Source organism: Narcine bancroftii, chromosome 2 (genome assembly GCF_036971445.1).
Source record: "Narcine bancroftii isolate sNarBan1 chromosome 2, sNarBan1.hap1, whole genome shotgun sequence".
NCBI lineage: Eukaryota > Metazoa > Chordata > Chondrichthyes > Torpediniformes > Narcinidae > Narcine > Narcine bancroftii.
The window spans coordinates 321474545-321491774 of record NC_091470.1 but is presented as its reverse complement, the minus strand read 5'-3'; the positions used below and the strand labels follow the sequence as shown (position 1 = coordinate 321491774).

General features: G+C 38.6%; 1 protein-coding gene across 1 annotated transcript in view; it reads left to right on the top strand.

Annotated features, from left to right (window-relative positions):
- Positions 1 to 17230, top strand: part of rnf41l (ring finger protein 41, like) — a 43491-nt gene that overhangs the window by 13457 nt on the left and 12804 nt on the right. Inside the window, exons 3-4 of the mRNA XM_069921878.1 lie at positions 1691 to 1830; positions 13874 to 14036. Of these exons, the coding sequence (XP_069777979.1) occupies positions 1691 to 1830; positions 13874 to 14036 (303 nt within the window). The remainder of the gene's footprint in view (positions 1 to 1690; positions 1831 to 13873; positions 14037 to 17230) is intronic.

Below are 17230 nucleotides of genomic sequence, written 5' to 3'. Positions count from 1 at the left end.
GGCGTCTCCAGGGCGCAAGCCAGGGCAGAGTTGATATGGAGATCCAACTGTGGCCCATGCAATAGGGCCCCCCCTCTCCATGCTAATGACAGGTCCAAAGGAACCAAGAGTTGCAGAGTACAGCAGTCAGCTGCCTTTGGGTCTCTGACTCCGGATTTTTCCTCTGGGTTTACTCCCAAAGCCTTTCCCATGATCGGGTATAGACACAAAGCTGCAGAGGTTTGAAATCGGAGATTTCCCTCTCCCAGATGAGCCCCATCTACCCAGAGCAACTGGTTTCAAGGCGCCAATGGCCCCCCCTTTGCCCCTTCTCCTGTCAGTGAGAACAGCTCCACCAGGTATAAGAACTATGCCACATGTGAAGGCCAGGAGTTAGACTTGGTTGTCAGAGGCTGTTTGAGTGGCACGTCATGAAGAGCATTTGAGCAGCAGTGGGAGCTCGTCCCCACTATCATCTTTAGAGCCTGGCGAGTTCACACATTATATTAATATAATTGTTTGTTTGTTAAGCTTGTTTTTTCTCATTCCTCAGTCTTGAAATAGAAATAAGAGCTTGTAAGTATCATAAGTAAATCACATGACTTCTAAATCTGATTTAAAATGTTTTGTAACACTAATTTCCATGATCTTAATGTTGCAAAGCATTCAAAGACATGCAACTGGAACATTAGCAAACTACATTTGATTCTGAGCAATGCAAGGAGATATCAAAACATAGTCTCTATCTTGTCAAGGTGTAAGATTTTAAGGAACACCTTAAAGTTGCAAAGCCCTTAATCTTTTTGCAGAATATTCCTTGATGCCGAAGGCATAACTGCCAGTTTACCAATTAAAATTGGAGGTGATCAAGAATAAATGGAACTTAGCTGCTTGATGAAGATGGTCTTGGATAAAGAAGTCTAATCAGCTTCTTTTGACATTTTGAGACATTGCCAGAAAATAGGAATAGATCCATATCAAATCACTCCTTATTTCCAAAAGCCTTTCCATCTACATGGCAGGCATCTTGAATGTGATGGAATACTTTTTTATACCCGTGTATGTAATTACAGTAAATTTAAAAAATCATCCAGGTCAAAGGAAGCTGATTGATCAGCATTCCTTCCATCATCCAAAAAATTGATTCCCTCCATGATAAATCAATTCAACTGCAGTATGGACTACCAAGTAAATGCATTGCCTTTAATCACCATAAGTAAATGTGACCTTGACCACCTGGAAGGTTAAAAACAAGAAGTGCATGAAAATGCCACTAACTACAGGTTTATTTCAAGTTGGTCATCCAATTAACATTGACAGTGAAGTTACAACAAAAAAATTCCTGGGCTAAACTATGGAACTCCACCCAAAGAATATGTTTACCAGGGTATTTGCTACACTCCAAGAAGGGGGAACCCTGCCATTCTCTTGGAAGCTATTGGGGGTGGGCAATAAATGCTACTATAGCAGCAATGTCGCTGTCACATCCATAAATTAAAGCAAGAATATTGAAGGTTTTCGATCTAAAAAAGATTAGAGATCATAGAAGGTTTTTTTAAAAAGCAGGAGAACTTTAAAATTGAGCCATTGTTTAACTGATTCATTGTTTCATGATAGAAAATTATATGTTTCAAAAAAAAGTTTGGCTAGATTGCCCATAAGATTAAATATAAAAAATAATAGAGGGTAATTCCTTACATTTTTAATTTAGGTATATGAGAAATGATTTGAATCGTCTTCAGATCTGGTGCAGAAATAGACAGCATGGCTGTGAAACCATCTGTTCTTTAGAAGCGATTGACAGACATGAAAGAGAGTGTGAATACACCCAGGTTCCTTGCTTAAATCCTGGTAAGTGGAAAAAAATAACAAAAATAATCCTATCATTGCCTTTAGTTGGATTAGGCTTTAATTTTTGTTTTACAGGATTCTCTAATTGACTCCTATTAACTGATTGAAATTTGCAGAAAGGTATACCCATGGAGATGTGCAGATTGGTCCTGAAGCAATCTAAAACAAAAAAAAACAGGGATTTGTTTCTGAAATCATGCCCAGTAAGAGCAACTGGTTACACAATTATAAAATGTCTCGGATGGCATTATCTCATGAAGTGGTTTGTCTTTCAATGGGTAAAATAATGGAGTCAAATTAATTCACTTTTGTTGATGGTGAAGTATAAATATAATCTCTTACCTGAATTAAAGGGTTATTTATATAACTTTTGCCATTAAAATTTTAATAATTACTTTCACAGAAATATCAAAGTTTAACATGTTGACATGGCATTTCTACTGTTTCTCTTAATTAAACAAAAAAGAAATAACGTACATAAAATATACATGAATGTATAAACCATACTCTCTCTCTTCTCTTTGGCTTGGCTTCACAGACGAAGATTTATGGAGGGGTAAATGTCCACGTCAGCTGCAAGCTCGTTTGTGGCTGACAAGTCCGATGCGGGACAGGCAGACACGGTTGCAGCGGTTGCAGGGGAAAATTGGTTGGTTGGGGTTGGGTGTTGGGTTTTTCCTCCTTTATCTTTTGTCAGTGAGGTGGGCTCTGCAGTCTTCTTCAAAGGAAGTTGCTGCCCGCCGAACTGTGAGGCGCCAAGATGCACAGTTTGAGGCGATATCAGCCCACTGGCAGTGGTCAATGTGGCAGGCACCAAGAGATTTCTTTAGGCAGTCCTTGTACCTCTTCTTTGGTGCACCTCTGTCACGGTGGCCAGTGGAGAGCTCGCCATATAAGACGATCTTGGGAAGGCGATGGTCCTCCATTCTGGAGACATGACCTACCCAGCGCAGTTGGATCTTCAGCAGCGTGGATTCGATGCTGTTGGCCTCTGCCATCTCGAGTACTTTGATGTTAATTGTGGCATACATTTTCAAGTACTCTTCTTCAGAAGTTATCAGTAATATGAATCAGCAAAAGATAGCTGAACACTTCCACTTGCAATCAAATAACACTAAAGAAAAAAAATAAGCTGTTGGTTAATTCTAAACACTATACATTTACCTTTTCTCGTATAATATTGCAGTAACATTTGAACTTGTAGAGAATCCAGTGAGCATGTCTTTCTTGAACTAACTCTCTTGGCGATCTTTCCATACAAAATACTAAAATGCGGTCATCAAAATTTCTGGAAAATTGGTCCTTTGGATAGATGTAGACATCTAGCATGTTAAACCAAAGTGAATCTACACCTCCAAATTACTGTGTTTAAGTACCTCATTGTTGCTTGCCACTTGATAAGAATTTTAAAACTTTTTTTATTTGTTGTTTAAATGCTATTGCATTGAGTCATACAGCTTGACCCTTCATCCATATGTCTGCACTGACTATTAAGCCTTCAATGCAGTAATCCTGTTTTGTTCTTTCCACATTCCCATTGATTTCTATCACTTACCCACATACTTGAGACGTTTTTACAGTGGCCATCAGCCCACACTTCTATGGGATGTGGGAGAATCCCAAATGGTTGCCAACTCCATTGACAGCACCAAAGGATAGGATTGAACCCAGGTCACTGGAGCTGTGAGGCATCAGCTCTACTATGTGATTTACCTTGTCTGTCTTGGCACAGAAGGAGATCATTTTCTTTGTGCTTGCCCTTCAATCTCATTTCTCCTCATCCCATTCCACTGTAACCTTGCAACTAATTCTGTTCATTGCTCACTAACCTCCCCATTTTGATCACATTTAAAATTATGAGGGGCATAATAGGGTAGATAGTCTTTTTCAAAGGATAGGGGAATCTTAAACTAGAGGTTTAAGGATGGAAGGAGAATTTTTTAAAAAGTCTGAGGAGCAGGTTTTTCCACTCAAAAGGAGATAGGTATGTGGAGTTGCCAGAGGAAGTAGTAGAGCCATGTAAAATTACAGTGTTTGCAAGGTGAAGAGGAAAGGAGTAGATATCTATCTTGAAAATAATCCCTTTATTCAAATGTTTTTGTTTTCAATGTGACAGTTTTCAATGCATGCTGTCCACTTCCTGCAATATCTCAGGCTCTTAATTTAAGTTCATATTTATTATCATACCATTGTAAAGTACACCTGGACAAAACAGTGTTTTTTGGTTGACAGTGTAAAAACATGAAAACACATATAAAGACATTGCAAACATATTTACGTGATTGGAGCACTGGAAGAAACTTGTACAGTTGCATTGAGAATGTACAAACTCCACATGACATCAGAGGTCAGAATAGAATCTTCATTGCTGGAGCTTTGAGGCAACTCTCCTAGTTGTTCCAATAGTAGATCTTCCTTTCAACCCAAAAGTTAGACACAAGTTGGATTCATGGATGTAATCTTCCATTCTGCTGCTGTTCACAGGTTTCTTCAATGATGGAACCTCAAAAGACGGCCACTCTTTACTTCTAGCCTTGCAGTTTTAAGCCAGGGATCACTGGTGTGAGTGCCTTTTGAATAATGTTGCTAACCTAAATTTCAAATGCAGGTTTTGTTTATTTTGTTTTAATTTCTTAAATTTATTTGAAATGTTTTCAAATATCACTTCATGGAATGGTTGTAGAAGTTAGGCCTCAGTCATTTGCTACAACAGTCATTAAAAAGTCTAGAATAAATTTAGAATAATGCTATGAAAGGGGGGGGAGGGAGAGTAGGGCGTGAAGCACAATCTATTACACAAAGACTGAAGGATTTTATTTACAAGAGATGGGCAGCATCCCTGTGTTCGTCGCTAACACTGACCTGGACTTGAACTGGGGGCAGGCTTGTGGCATGACATCCTTTATGGGGAAGAAAGTGGTGGGGGGGGGGGGGGGGGTCACGAGCCAGCCGGTGAGAGCAAGGTCAACCAGGAAAGGTACCCTCAAGGCTGATACTAGGTAGATGGTGTGGTGAAGAACGCATTTGGAATGTTGGCCTTCATAAATCGGAGTATTGAATTCAAGGGTAGGGAGGTTATGATGAAATTGTACAAGGCATTGGTGAGGCCAAATTTGGAGTACTGTGTACAGTTTTGGTCACCAAATTATAGGAAAGATATAAACAAAATAGAGAGAGTGCAGAGAAGGTTCACGAGAATGTTGACAGGATTTCAAGGTTTGAGTTACAGGGAAAGGTTGTGCAGACTAGGGCTTTTTTCTCTGGAGCATAGAAGATTGAGGGGGGACTTAAAAGGGACAGACAGAGTAAATGTGGATAGGCTTTTTCAATTAAGAGTGGGAGAGATTCAAACTAGAGGGCATGGTTTAAGATTGAAGGGGGAAATTATAAGGGGAACGAGGGGAAATTTCTTTACGCAAAGGGTGGTGGGGATGTGGAATGAGCTTCCGACAGACGTGGTCGAGGCGGGATCATTGGTTACATTTAAGGAAAGACTGGATAGTTACATGGATAGGAGAGGACTGGAGGGGTATGGACCGGATGCTGGTCAGTGGGACGAGGAGGGTGGGGATTTGTTACGGCATGGACTAGTAGGGCCAAACTGGCCTGTTCTGTGCTGTAAGTGGTTATATGGTTATATGGTTATGGTTATATGACATTTACATATGACAAATATATACAATAGTGGTTTTACCACAGGGTGCAAACACACAGACCAGATGTAGTGTAATCTGGTTTGATAAATTCAGATGAATTGATCTGAATATCTGCTTCGCAAGCAGTATTAAAAATCACGTTCTGAAATGTCTGGTCATCAGGCTTGAATAATTCTCTCCTTGTCATTTTTTTACTTGTCATGGTCTAGCCTATTCTGACACTTCATTACAGTAGTTTGGGTTTAATGCCATATTTAGCTATTTTTTTAGACATACAGCACAGTAACAGGCCCTTTCAGCCTATGAGCACTTACTGCTCAATTATATTAACCTAAAACCTCAGTACATTTTGAACAGTGGGATGAAACCCACGCAGACACGGGGAGACAGACAGCATGGGATTCGAACCCCAGTTGCTGGTGCTGTAACAACATTGTGCTAACCGCTAAGCTAACTGTTGTGTTAAACCAAGTCTGAAAGGGACATGGGTAATTTATTTAAAAAGATATTTAGAAAACCGAAGGCATTACATCTCATTTGAAGTTCGTAGTTGTATATTCTTTTACTTTTCTTTGTTTACTTTGGTAACATTGGACAACAAATTTTCAAAAGGTTTTCTTCCTGATAAAAAAAATTTGGAGATTATGGTAGACAACTTCAAGGTAAACACAAAAGATAATTTCAGATTTGCTATATCCCGTAGTAAGTTGAAGAAACTTTAAATTAACGTTTATTAAATTCAGCATATTTAATCGCATATTGATTGCGTTAGTTCAACTGACCTAAAAATGTTTTGCCGCCGATTTTAATTTGTACTCAGCATCTGATGCCTCTCGTGACCTCAGAATTGATGGGTTCCAGTTGCCCTAATATCATTTTACCACAGTCACAATGTCCTGGTAAAACCTTTCACCATGCTCGTCACTGACTACCAAAATTAACACAGAAAAGGTCCAAATGCGAGCGCAGAAAATGAATTTTCAATGACATGTTGCACCTCATGGTTTTGTTTTCTTGAAGTAGACTTAAAATATGTCAGGAAATCGCAAAAATAGGTTTGTGATAGGAAAAAATGGTATGTGATAGGAAATTTTTAAGGTGATTTTTCATGATCAGCAGCCCAAAATCCATAAAATACACCCAAAAAGTGTTCAGGAAGCAAAATCTTCATTGTCCAGTGTAAATTTAACATTCCATTTATCATGATAACTGAAGCTGATTACTGTCTGATTTACTTCCACAATTGATTTTTATGTCATTGTTGCCAGACAAAAAACTGGGTTTTTTTGCTTAACCCATTAATTCCCTCTGGGAAAAGTTCCCAGCTTCAATCCATCAAATAAAGAGTATAATATTGAGGTTAAAACCTTGTGTTTTTGATTCATAGTTAATTTTTGCCTATCCCTTTAAGAAAAATTGTTATTTTTAGTGTTACCGTAGTGATTATGACATCATATGTCGTAATATCTGGGCGGACGGAGAGCTTGTATCTCATTCTTCGAAGAATCATGACGGAGCTCGAGATACTTTTCTTTGAATTCATCTTAATTCATCTTATTTTGTCTATTTCTTCTTGTATCTGTTTAAAGTTGAATATTGTTATATCATTATACACTATGCTTTGTTTACTCACTGTTATGAAAATCTCAATGTGATGTTATGCAAAATGTTTATCTGTTTTATCAATGAGTTAAAGCTACTTAAAGCTTCATCTACAAAGTTTGGTTTATTGGATTAATAAGATAATAATTTGGAATATCGTCCCTCATGTTTCCTTGAAGATGACACGTTTTGAAATTGGGAAATATTAGAACTTGGAAAGTGTAATCTATATATAAACCTTAACATATCTGATATGTATTTAGATTGGCATACATTGTTGGTTCAAACCAGGCCCTACCATGTCCCACTTACCTCCAGTAAAGACATTTTTTTAATGTAGGATCAATAAGTAGTGTAAAATTAATCCCTAGTTTCTATATGCATAACCATCTTCTTGACCATTTGTGTCCATTCTATCCTCACTTTTAGAAATATGCTTTAGGGCTTTTTTTTCCCCCATGAGGATGAAGACCCATTAGTTGTTGATGTTTCCCTCCTTTACCCCCGCCCATCACGAAGTGTGACCTTGAAACGTCACCTCTTTCCCCTATTTTATCCCGTGCTCACTGCATGGCCTACCTTCTTCTTGGACTCCAGCTTCTCTTCCTTTAATCCTGTTGTTGCAGAAAAATTAGCCATACAGCTTATTTTATTGGCTATCTTTATAGTGAATATGATGATTTCTTGTCTTCAGATGTTATCTCGCAAACTTTGGAAGAAGTACCTACATTTTCCCACTGAGTAAATCCATTTTTAAATCCTCTGACTTTGAAAGTCATCCTTTTCCTCTCAAGTTTCTTAATGTGTTTTTGATTCGCATCTCACTTGTAACTTTATTTTTTTTAACCTATCCAGTAACATTTCTGCTTCTTTTAAAGCACCAAAATAGCTCTACTGATCTCAAAGATCACTTTGACTGTAACCATAACACATTGTGTCTAATCACTGCCTTTGATCTTCAAAATCTTTACCATAGTTGTGAAACAATTTTTCTTGGATTAAATGTGATATTTTCCAGTGGCAATACAATGAACGCTCTTGTATGCTGTGTAGTATTCAAAAGATTTATGCAATCAAGGAAATGCTTTACTTTCAATTTCTCTGCCCAAGTATTTGAAGTATTCCTCAACCTATTTTTCTTTAGGTGGAATTTACATGTGTTATGGATGTGGTATGTACAGTACAATGAGTTTTGTTGCAGTGCAATATTAATGCTAAATTTCGCATAAAAACATTAAAGTTGTGTGTGGTTTAGTGCTGTGATTTGAATGATTTTGTGCTTGCTTTAACTGGTAACACATTTACTCTGGTCCAAAGTCCTCTGTATTGATAGTAGTAAACCAATTCTGCAATGCAGAAAAGAATCCAAGTTTATGATATTTTAGTATTGAGCAAAGATCCGATTATGTTGTGGCTATGGATTATTTGATATCACTATTCAAGGAAGCTTTAAATTTGCCAGAGTCTAATATTCTTCAGTAAACAAAATAGTGGCTAGAAGTACATGATATGCCCTTGTGGGGAAACATTATAGGTATTTGCCTAACAAAATAACATTTTAAAAAATGTATAAATTCACATATGATTTCAGTTTTACTAAATAATGTTGAGTTCATTTTTGTACTCTATACTCATAATGACACCATTATATTTTATTATTGTATATACTCATGAATTAATCAATCCTGTGCAATGGTCAATCCCCTCTTTTGGCCAAAAATCACTTGTTTTCTGTATGATCCATGTAAAAGTGAACCTCCCTATTTTTGGACCTGAATGCCTACCCATCCAAGTTCTTGGATCCCCTGACCACCTGCCCATCCGAGCTCCTGATGCCCCGACCACGGATCCTCACCCTGGCTGGCCACCCACCCATCCAAGCTCCCGATGCCCCAACCATGGATCCTAACCTCGGCCACCTACCCACCAATGTTCCCAATGCCTTGACCATAAACCCTTGCTTCAGCCACCTGCCTATCTGAGCTTCAAAAGCCCTAGCCATAGACTCCCTCCTAAGCCTCAGCTGCCCACCCATATATATGTTCCAGTGTTACTTATTATGCCTCACAGGCAGCAATTGAAAGATGCATAAACGGATGGCTTAAGTTTAACTCAAAATTTATTAACAATTGTCAATAATATAATTATCTCAATACCCAAACATAACTCTTTAAGGCAACTATCATTGGACTTGTCAGCCACAAACAAGCCTGCAGCTGACGTGGACATTACCCCTCCATAAATCTTCGTCCGCGAAGCCAAGCCAAAGATATATTTAGTGTTTATGTGAAAGAAAATACCCAGACCATTACAGTATAAGCCTAAATGCCCCAAAATAAACTTCGAAAACAAAACCCAAAGTCAGTCATGTCAAGTAAGTCAGTCAAAAGAACAGTCCACAGAATCTAGTCTCCAGGCTTTACTTGCTTAGTTCAGTTGTGCATAGATTTTTGAGTTGTATGTCGAGAGAGATGACTTGTTAGTGAGCAGACTTGCAACCTTGGCAGGTGAATACAGGAGACTTTCCTTAGTTTCTCATGTGGTAACAATCACCTTCAGTTTTCTCACAAGGGAGTTTCTCACAGTGACCTCCTTGTCACTAGCACAAAGTGCGCCTCTCCAAAACCCTCTTTGGGGTTCCATCAGGTGACCTTCTGTCACATGAAGTTTTCTCTGCCAAAACACTTCCTTGGGGTGTACCAAGTGACTTTTGTCACACCAAGTCCTCTTTTCAAAAGGAGATTGGAGAAACACAGATCGGGCACACACTCTGGGAATCAGAGTGTAAAATCTGCTGTCAGAACAGCAGTGCTGGCACCCATGAATAAAGTAGCTCAGCCTCGTGCCTTTTAGCTGGAGCTGCCAGATGTACACACTGACAGTTCGTTCCTCAGTGTGTTGGACGTTTTAACTGCCGCAGCATGTCTTCGGAACTCCTGATTGGAGGAGAGGGGTGGACAGCAGCGGGCGCACTCTCAGAGAACCCACCAGTTTCAGTGCGTGGCTCTAGTGCTCCACACAGCTGTTCACTCTCCCAGCTTGCTGCTCCAGTGCTCCACACAGCACGCACTCCTTCCTCTCGCTGCACAGTCACTGTCCATGGTCCATAACATAACTTTTTTTATTAGTTCCATTTATTTCCTCTTATTTTTAAAATAACTGTCTGCACCCTATCTCACTCAAAATACTCATCATCCATGTCCTTCAAGTGAAAATCAGGCTGATGAGTAAATGGAACAGTGCAGCGCAGGAACAGGACCTTTGGCTGATGATGTCTTTGCCAAATATGATGCCAAAATGAACAAAAACTCTGCTGCTACCATATGATACACATCCATCTATTCCCTGCATATTTGCAAATACATACCGAATACAGGTATGCGCCACTTAACACCATTTTGGCAATGTCTGACCACAAATACGTCCATGGTCCCATAATTATTCAGTAATCGTGAGCAAGTCCGCAGCAATTTAGAAAAAGCGATCGCAAGCTATAGGAAATTGGATACTGTATATCAAACTGATCCAACTGCCCCGCCCTCTCCCCACAGCCCTGTATCAGTCCCCAAACTGATCCTGCTGCCCCACTCTCCCCACAGCCCCATGTTGGTCACCACACTGATCCCACTCTCTCCCCACAGCCCCACGTCTGTCCCCACACTGATCATTTATTTACAAATGAAAAGTTTATAGGTACACGACAGTATCTCCTATAGCTTTACTAAGTATATAATATGATGTTCGCACAACATCTACATCACATAACGTGTATGTATGTGTGTGTGTGTATATATACATATATAGATAGCTATATATGTATATATATATATAGATAGCTATATATGTATATATATATATATATATAGATAGCTATATATGTATATATATATATATATATATATATATATATATATATACACACCCTCCCCTAACCTTTTATCTGGAATTCCAAAAACCAATAACCACCCTTTCGGTGGAAAGTGACTCTTTGCTCCAAGGACCCGCTGGGAGAGAAGCAGGCGGTGGCTAGCTCAATGCAGAGCAGTTCCAGCTGCATGGAGGATTATGGATAATGAAGACAGCCATTGCTCCTGCATTGAGCCATCGCCACAATCTGGTGTGGCATTCTGTAAACTCTGGGCTCAGCAGTACTGTACCTATGCTGCCTTGTAATGAGTTAGATGGGGGCAGGCAATGGATGGCGCTGCGCTGCCGGGGTGTGCCTGAGGGCCGGCCCAACAACCTGGTGGAGCGCCTGAAAGCTGCCGACACTCGGCACCACTGCCCCAACGGCCCACCCCTCTGCAGCTCTGCACATCGTGTATGGTCTTCTGCCCCATTGGCCGCCTTTTTGGCTGAGCTCTCAGGCCACCCCGTTGCCTCCGACCACCACCTAACCAACACACTGGTCGAGATCCTCCTGTACAGTGCACATCGAACCCCGACCCTGCACTCAGCCTGGCCAAGAGAGCAAATTTGGCGGGGGTGTTGGGAGAAGGCCAACATATAGACTGCTGGGGGAAGGGGGGGGGGCGACTGAAGGCTGGGGAGGGTCGGACAGCAGGGGCTAGTTGCGAGGCATTTGCTTAAAGGGACCAAAATCAAAATTATTCTGAAATCAGGAAGATTCCGAACAACAGCAGGTATCCAATCCTGATGATTCCAGATAAAAGGTTAGGCAACTTATTTATATAAAAACATATATACCGGTATGTATGTATTTTTTTAAAAAGCCTAAAATAAGCCTGAAAATATTGTTTAAGAGCAGAAAAGGATTGTAGAATAAAAAGAGATTCAAAGATCAAAAAGGAAATTTAATCATGAAGTCAGAAAGGAGGACATTCATGGAGTCTCAGCAAAGAAAGATATAATTAATCTGATTAGACTAATGATGGATTGAATTGATACAAGAAAAGATCATTGTTCCTAAATTACCTGGTCAAAATGTGATTGCTCCAAAGTTGCAGAAGAAAGAAAAGGAAGAAATTGCAGATACCATGGGGTCAGTCAGGTATACAGTGTTGAAGTAATAATAGATCAGCAATTATCTTAGTGAATCATAGCAGGTTGAGGAATTAAATGACAAACTACTCTTAATTTGTATGTTCATAATCCTGCAAACGATAAACTCCTGAAGTTGAAAGTTTTTAATGTTAGACTCTGATTTAATAAAAGGTGTAGGAATAAACTCAGTAGCGACAGACCAGTTAGTTTAACATGTAAAAGCACACAAATGCTGAAGAAACTCAGCAGGTCAAACAGTGCCTTTAGCATTTGTGTGCTTTTTCACTTAACCACGGTATCAACAGAATCCTGTGTTTTACCAGTTAGTTTAACTTAGTCATCGAGAAAGTTCAACAAATAATGATAGGAGACAGCATTAGGCAGTCAGTTGGACAAGCATGGATCGATAGAGAAAATCAACATGGAAATGCTAAATTACCAGTAAATTTTAAATTTAGACATACAGCAATGGGAACAGGCTCTCTGGCCCATGAGGACGTGCCACCCAAGTACCCTATCAACCCCAGTATGTTTTAATTAAATTAAAAATTAAAAAATTAATTAGCTCTTTATTTTACACAGTAACAGGGGTCAATGAGGAAAATGTAGCTGCTATGGTATTTATGGACTTCAAAGGGTATTTGGTAAAGTGCCATAAAGTAGGTTTTTCACCAAGATCAATACCAGAACTTTTTGTTTTATTAATACATATTAATAGTTTGGATTTGGGTATACAGGGCATAATTTCCAAATTTGGTGGCATGATGAATTGTGGGGTGAGATTGCTGGAATAGACAAATAGGTAGTGGATGAAATTTAATGCTTTGAAATGTAGAATGTGATATTTTCATAAAAACAATGGGAAAAGGCAAGCTGGATTTCTTCTCCTTGGATTAGAGGAAGTTGCAAGGAGATCTGGCAGATATTTAAAACACTGAGGGTATAGGTAGAGGTAAACTGCTCATGGATATGGGTGGTAAATAACTAAGAAACATGGAATGTTGATTTTTTTTGCAAAATAACCAATTGCTATGAAGATTTTGATTATATGCAGTTCAATCTTAAGTACACTACTGCAGGTTGTAGTGGGAGAAAATTAATTGCAGCATTCAAATGGAAGCTCGAGAAATATCTGAAAGAAAAGAATTTGCAGGACTTTAGGAAGAGTGGGGAGGACTTCTGATTTGCTATTACATAAATCTGGCCTAGGCTTGAGGGGCTGAACAGCCTCCTTCCTTGCTGCATCTATTCTTTGATTTTTAAGAAGCTAATTCACAGAGTTAATAGAAGTAAATGTATATGATTCTGAAATAAAATAATAGCTCAATAATCAATTAAAAGAACATTGTCAAAGGAGGTTAGTGTTAGGAAGTGGATGAATGAAGTGTTTCATTTGAGGAGACATCAAACCAGTGTACGAAGATTTCATACTATGCACTTTGAAGAGACGTTTTTGTCAATTTCAGAATGGAAAATGCTAATTTTTGCCCCAAGCATCTTCTTGCAAATGATCATATATAACTGCATCCTTTTAACCTTTCTTTGTATTTCCAGTAATTAGGAGTATTACATAGGAAAGTTTAAAATATTGTTGATAAATATTTTTATAGAAATATTTAATCTGAAATAGAATTCAAATTTTCAATGAAATATGCACATTTCCCTGAAATATGCCCCCTCCTTGTATTGTTTGCATGTTCCAGAATGGTTCTATATTTGGTTTTATATTTAAAGTTGAACCCATAAAGGATTTTTTAATGTTTATACAATTTTCTGCAAAGGTTGTACAGTTCAGGTAGAGCGACGCAATCTGGAATCTCACATGATGGTGTGTGAATACCGAAGCCGTGAATGTGCAAATGGCTGTGGCTATGCTATTCTCAGTGCAAATGATGCACCGCACAACTGTATAGCAGAATTGAGGACAGAAATGGAATTGCTCAGGTATGTCATGAGCCACTTCAGAACTTCATCTTGAATTGTGTTGATTATCTTTAGCCTCTCTATAATTTTGAAGCTAATTTCTTGTAGTTGACTGTATTTTTAGAGATGTAATTTATCATTTACCTTTCTATTCTCATCCTCAGATGCATTAACACACACCCTTGCATGCATTGCTCATGAGACTGACATCAGCCATAGCTTGCATGTACAAGACTCTTCAGGATCTTTTGCATGTTCCTTCTTGAACATTTATGCCAACCTTGACATGATTGGGTGAAAGTCATCATGGAACATGTATTCATTGTTCCTTTAAAGCTCTCCTTTAAATGTACCTTATGACCAAACCATGTGGACTTTTAGAATGTTTTTTCACTTAACCCACATTTTTACCCTTTTCTCACTTACATAAAGTACTTTGCGTGATCCAGTAGAGTCAGGAAGTGGAAATCTGACTCTCCCAGGAATTAGTTAAAGAAATGCTAAATAAGCAAAGTATATTTAACCAAAACTGTTAAAAACTGCTCAAGAACTGCCATACAATGATCTATGAATGTCATCTAAAAGAGGGAAGACCGGGAGGAGTCACGTGATGGAGTAGTGGCCGGACGGTGAACTCCAGCCCTTTCCAGAAAAGTCGGGAAAAACAAGAGAAAATACAAAGGCACAGAAATAAAAGTTAAAGAAAAGTGAGTATAAAGGTGGAAAGAAGATGGCGACAAAAAAAGAAAAATCAAAATCAACGGTAAGAAGAGAGGAAGAGAAGACAACAGAGGAAGAAAGAGAAGGCCTTACCTGTCCGAAGAGGCCCGCTGTGGAGAGAGAAGCCCGCTTCCTCAGGTCGGTAGAAATAGAACTACAACAATGGCTCGCAGAGCCGAGTAAAAGTGCGCAACCGCGCATGAAAAAAAACACACCGACGGGAGGGGGGACCAGCTGGGGAGTCGATCTCCACAGCCGGCAACGACAGCTGCAGAACACCTGCAGCAAGAAGAGACCACAGAAAATAATGAAAACAAGAAAGAAGAGAAGGAAAGGGCAACAAAGAAACAACAGATGGCCAACCCAGAGGAAGAAGAAGAGGAAGAATACAGTGAAATAGATGAAGGGAAAGGCAAGGTAAATGATATACTTTCTCTTGTTAGAGGATACATGGAGTCATTTAAAGAATGGCAAACACAGGAATTCAATGATTTAAGAAGAAGAATAAACAACACAGAAGAGAAAGTGAATAAAATAGATATGACCTTAACAGAAATGGGGAAAAAAATGGACAAGATGGAAGAACGGGCAGTAGCAGCAGAAATGGAGGTAGAAGACTTAAAAAAGAAATTGGAGGAAACTAATAAAAAAACTAAAGAGACACAAGAACTACTAGCTCAAAAAATAGATATAATGGAAAATTATAACAGAAGAAATAACATAAAGATAGTGGGCCTTAAGGAAGATGAAGAAGGCAAGAATATGAGGGATTTTATAAAAGAGTGGATCCCTAAGACCCTAGGATGTCCAGAACTACAGCAAGAAATGGAAATAGAAAGGGCACATAGAGCATTGGCCTCTAAACCACAACCACAACAGAAACCAAGATCTATTGTAGTAAAATTCCTAAGATATACTACAAGAGAAAAGGTTCTGGAGAAGACAATGGAAAAAGTAAGAGAGGGCAACAAACCACTGGAGTATAAAGGGCAAAAAATCTTCATTTATCCAGATATAAGTTTTGAACTCCTAAAGAAGAGAAAAGAGTTCAATACAGCAAAGGCGATTTTATGGAAGAAAGGGTATAAATTTATACTGAAGCATCCAGCGGTATTGAAAATATTTATTCCAGGACAACAAAACAGATTATTCTCGGATCCAGAAGAAGCACGAAAATTTGCAGAACAATTACAAAAATAGACTGAGGGATGAAGACGGGTAATGAGAGTAAAAATGATCACGATTGATATGTATGTGGGTAAAGACAAAAATAGACTGAGGGATGAAGACGGGTAATGAGAGTAAAAATGACCACGATTGATATGTATGCGGGTAAAGAGGTATAAGAGTGAATAGAGACAATGTGCATACGTGAATGTATCTGTAATTAGAGGAAAATATAGATAGTATAGACAAGAATTAATAAGGGAAGGTAATGGAATAGAGAGAATAAGGAGGGAATTAAAAGAGTGACCTTTGTGACATATGAAAAGTGAAATCTTTTCTGGGGGGGTTGGGTGGGGGAAAATAGCGGTCACTGCAAAATCAGTTGACGCTTGCGAGTGGATTCGCAAATCCAAATGGAGAGGGGAGATGTGGTTGTCCGACAAGGGATAAAGGACAACTCAGGAGGTGAAGGGGAGATTGGGGATAAAGAAGATAGAAATAGGAGAATAAGGAAAATGTTGGATGTTGTAGGAATGTTGTCTTATAAAGAGTTGAAAATAAGAAAACAGAAATGGAAAAGGAGGAAAGGTAATGATGGAAAAACGGAAAGAGAAGATAAACAAAATATAAAATGGCTACGCTGAACTATATGACTTTAAATATTAATGGAATACATAACCAAATTAAAAGGAAGAAACTACTAAATTTACTGAAAAAGGAAAAAATTGATATAGCATTTGTCCAAGAAACACACTTAACTGAATTGGAGCACAAGAAATTAAAGAGAGATTGGGTAGGACATGTAACAGCAGCATCGTATAATTCAAAAGCAAGAGGAGTGGCTATATTAATTAGCAAAAGTGTGCCATTTAAAGTAGAAGAGGAAATAATAGATCCAGCAGGGAGATATGTTATGATAAAATGTCAGATATATTCGGAGCTTTGGAATCTACTTAATATATATTCACCTATCGAAGAAGATCAAAAGTTTATGCAAGATATCTTTTTGAAGGTAGCTAATACGCAAGGGAACATACTAATAGGAGGGGATTTCAATCTGAATTTGGATCCAAATATGGATAAAACGGGGAAAAAAATTAACAGGAAGAACAAAGTAACCAAATTTATAATTAAATCACTGCAAGAAATGAAACTTGTGGATATATGGAGGAAACAAAACCCAAAAGAAAAGGAATACTCATACTACTCGACTAGACATAAAACATACTCAAGAATAGACCTATTTTTGTTATCAGCTAGTATGCAGGATAGAGTAAGAAAAACAGAATATAAAGCGAGAATGCTATCGGACCATTCACCCTTAATAC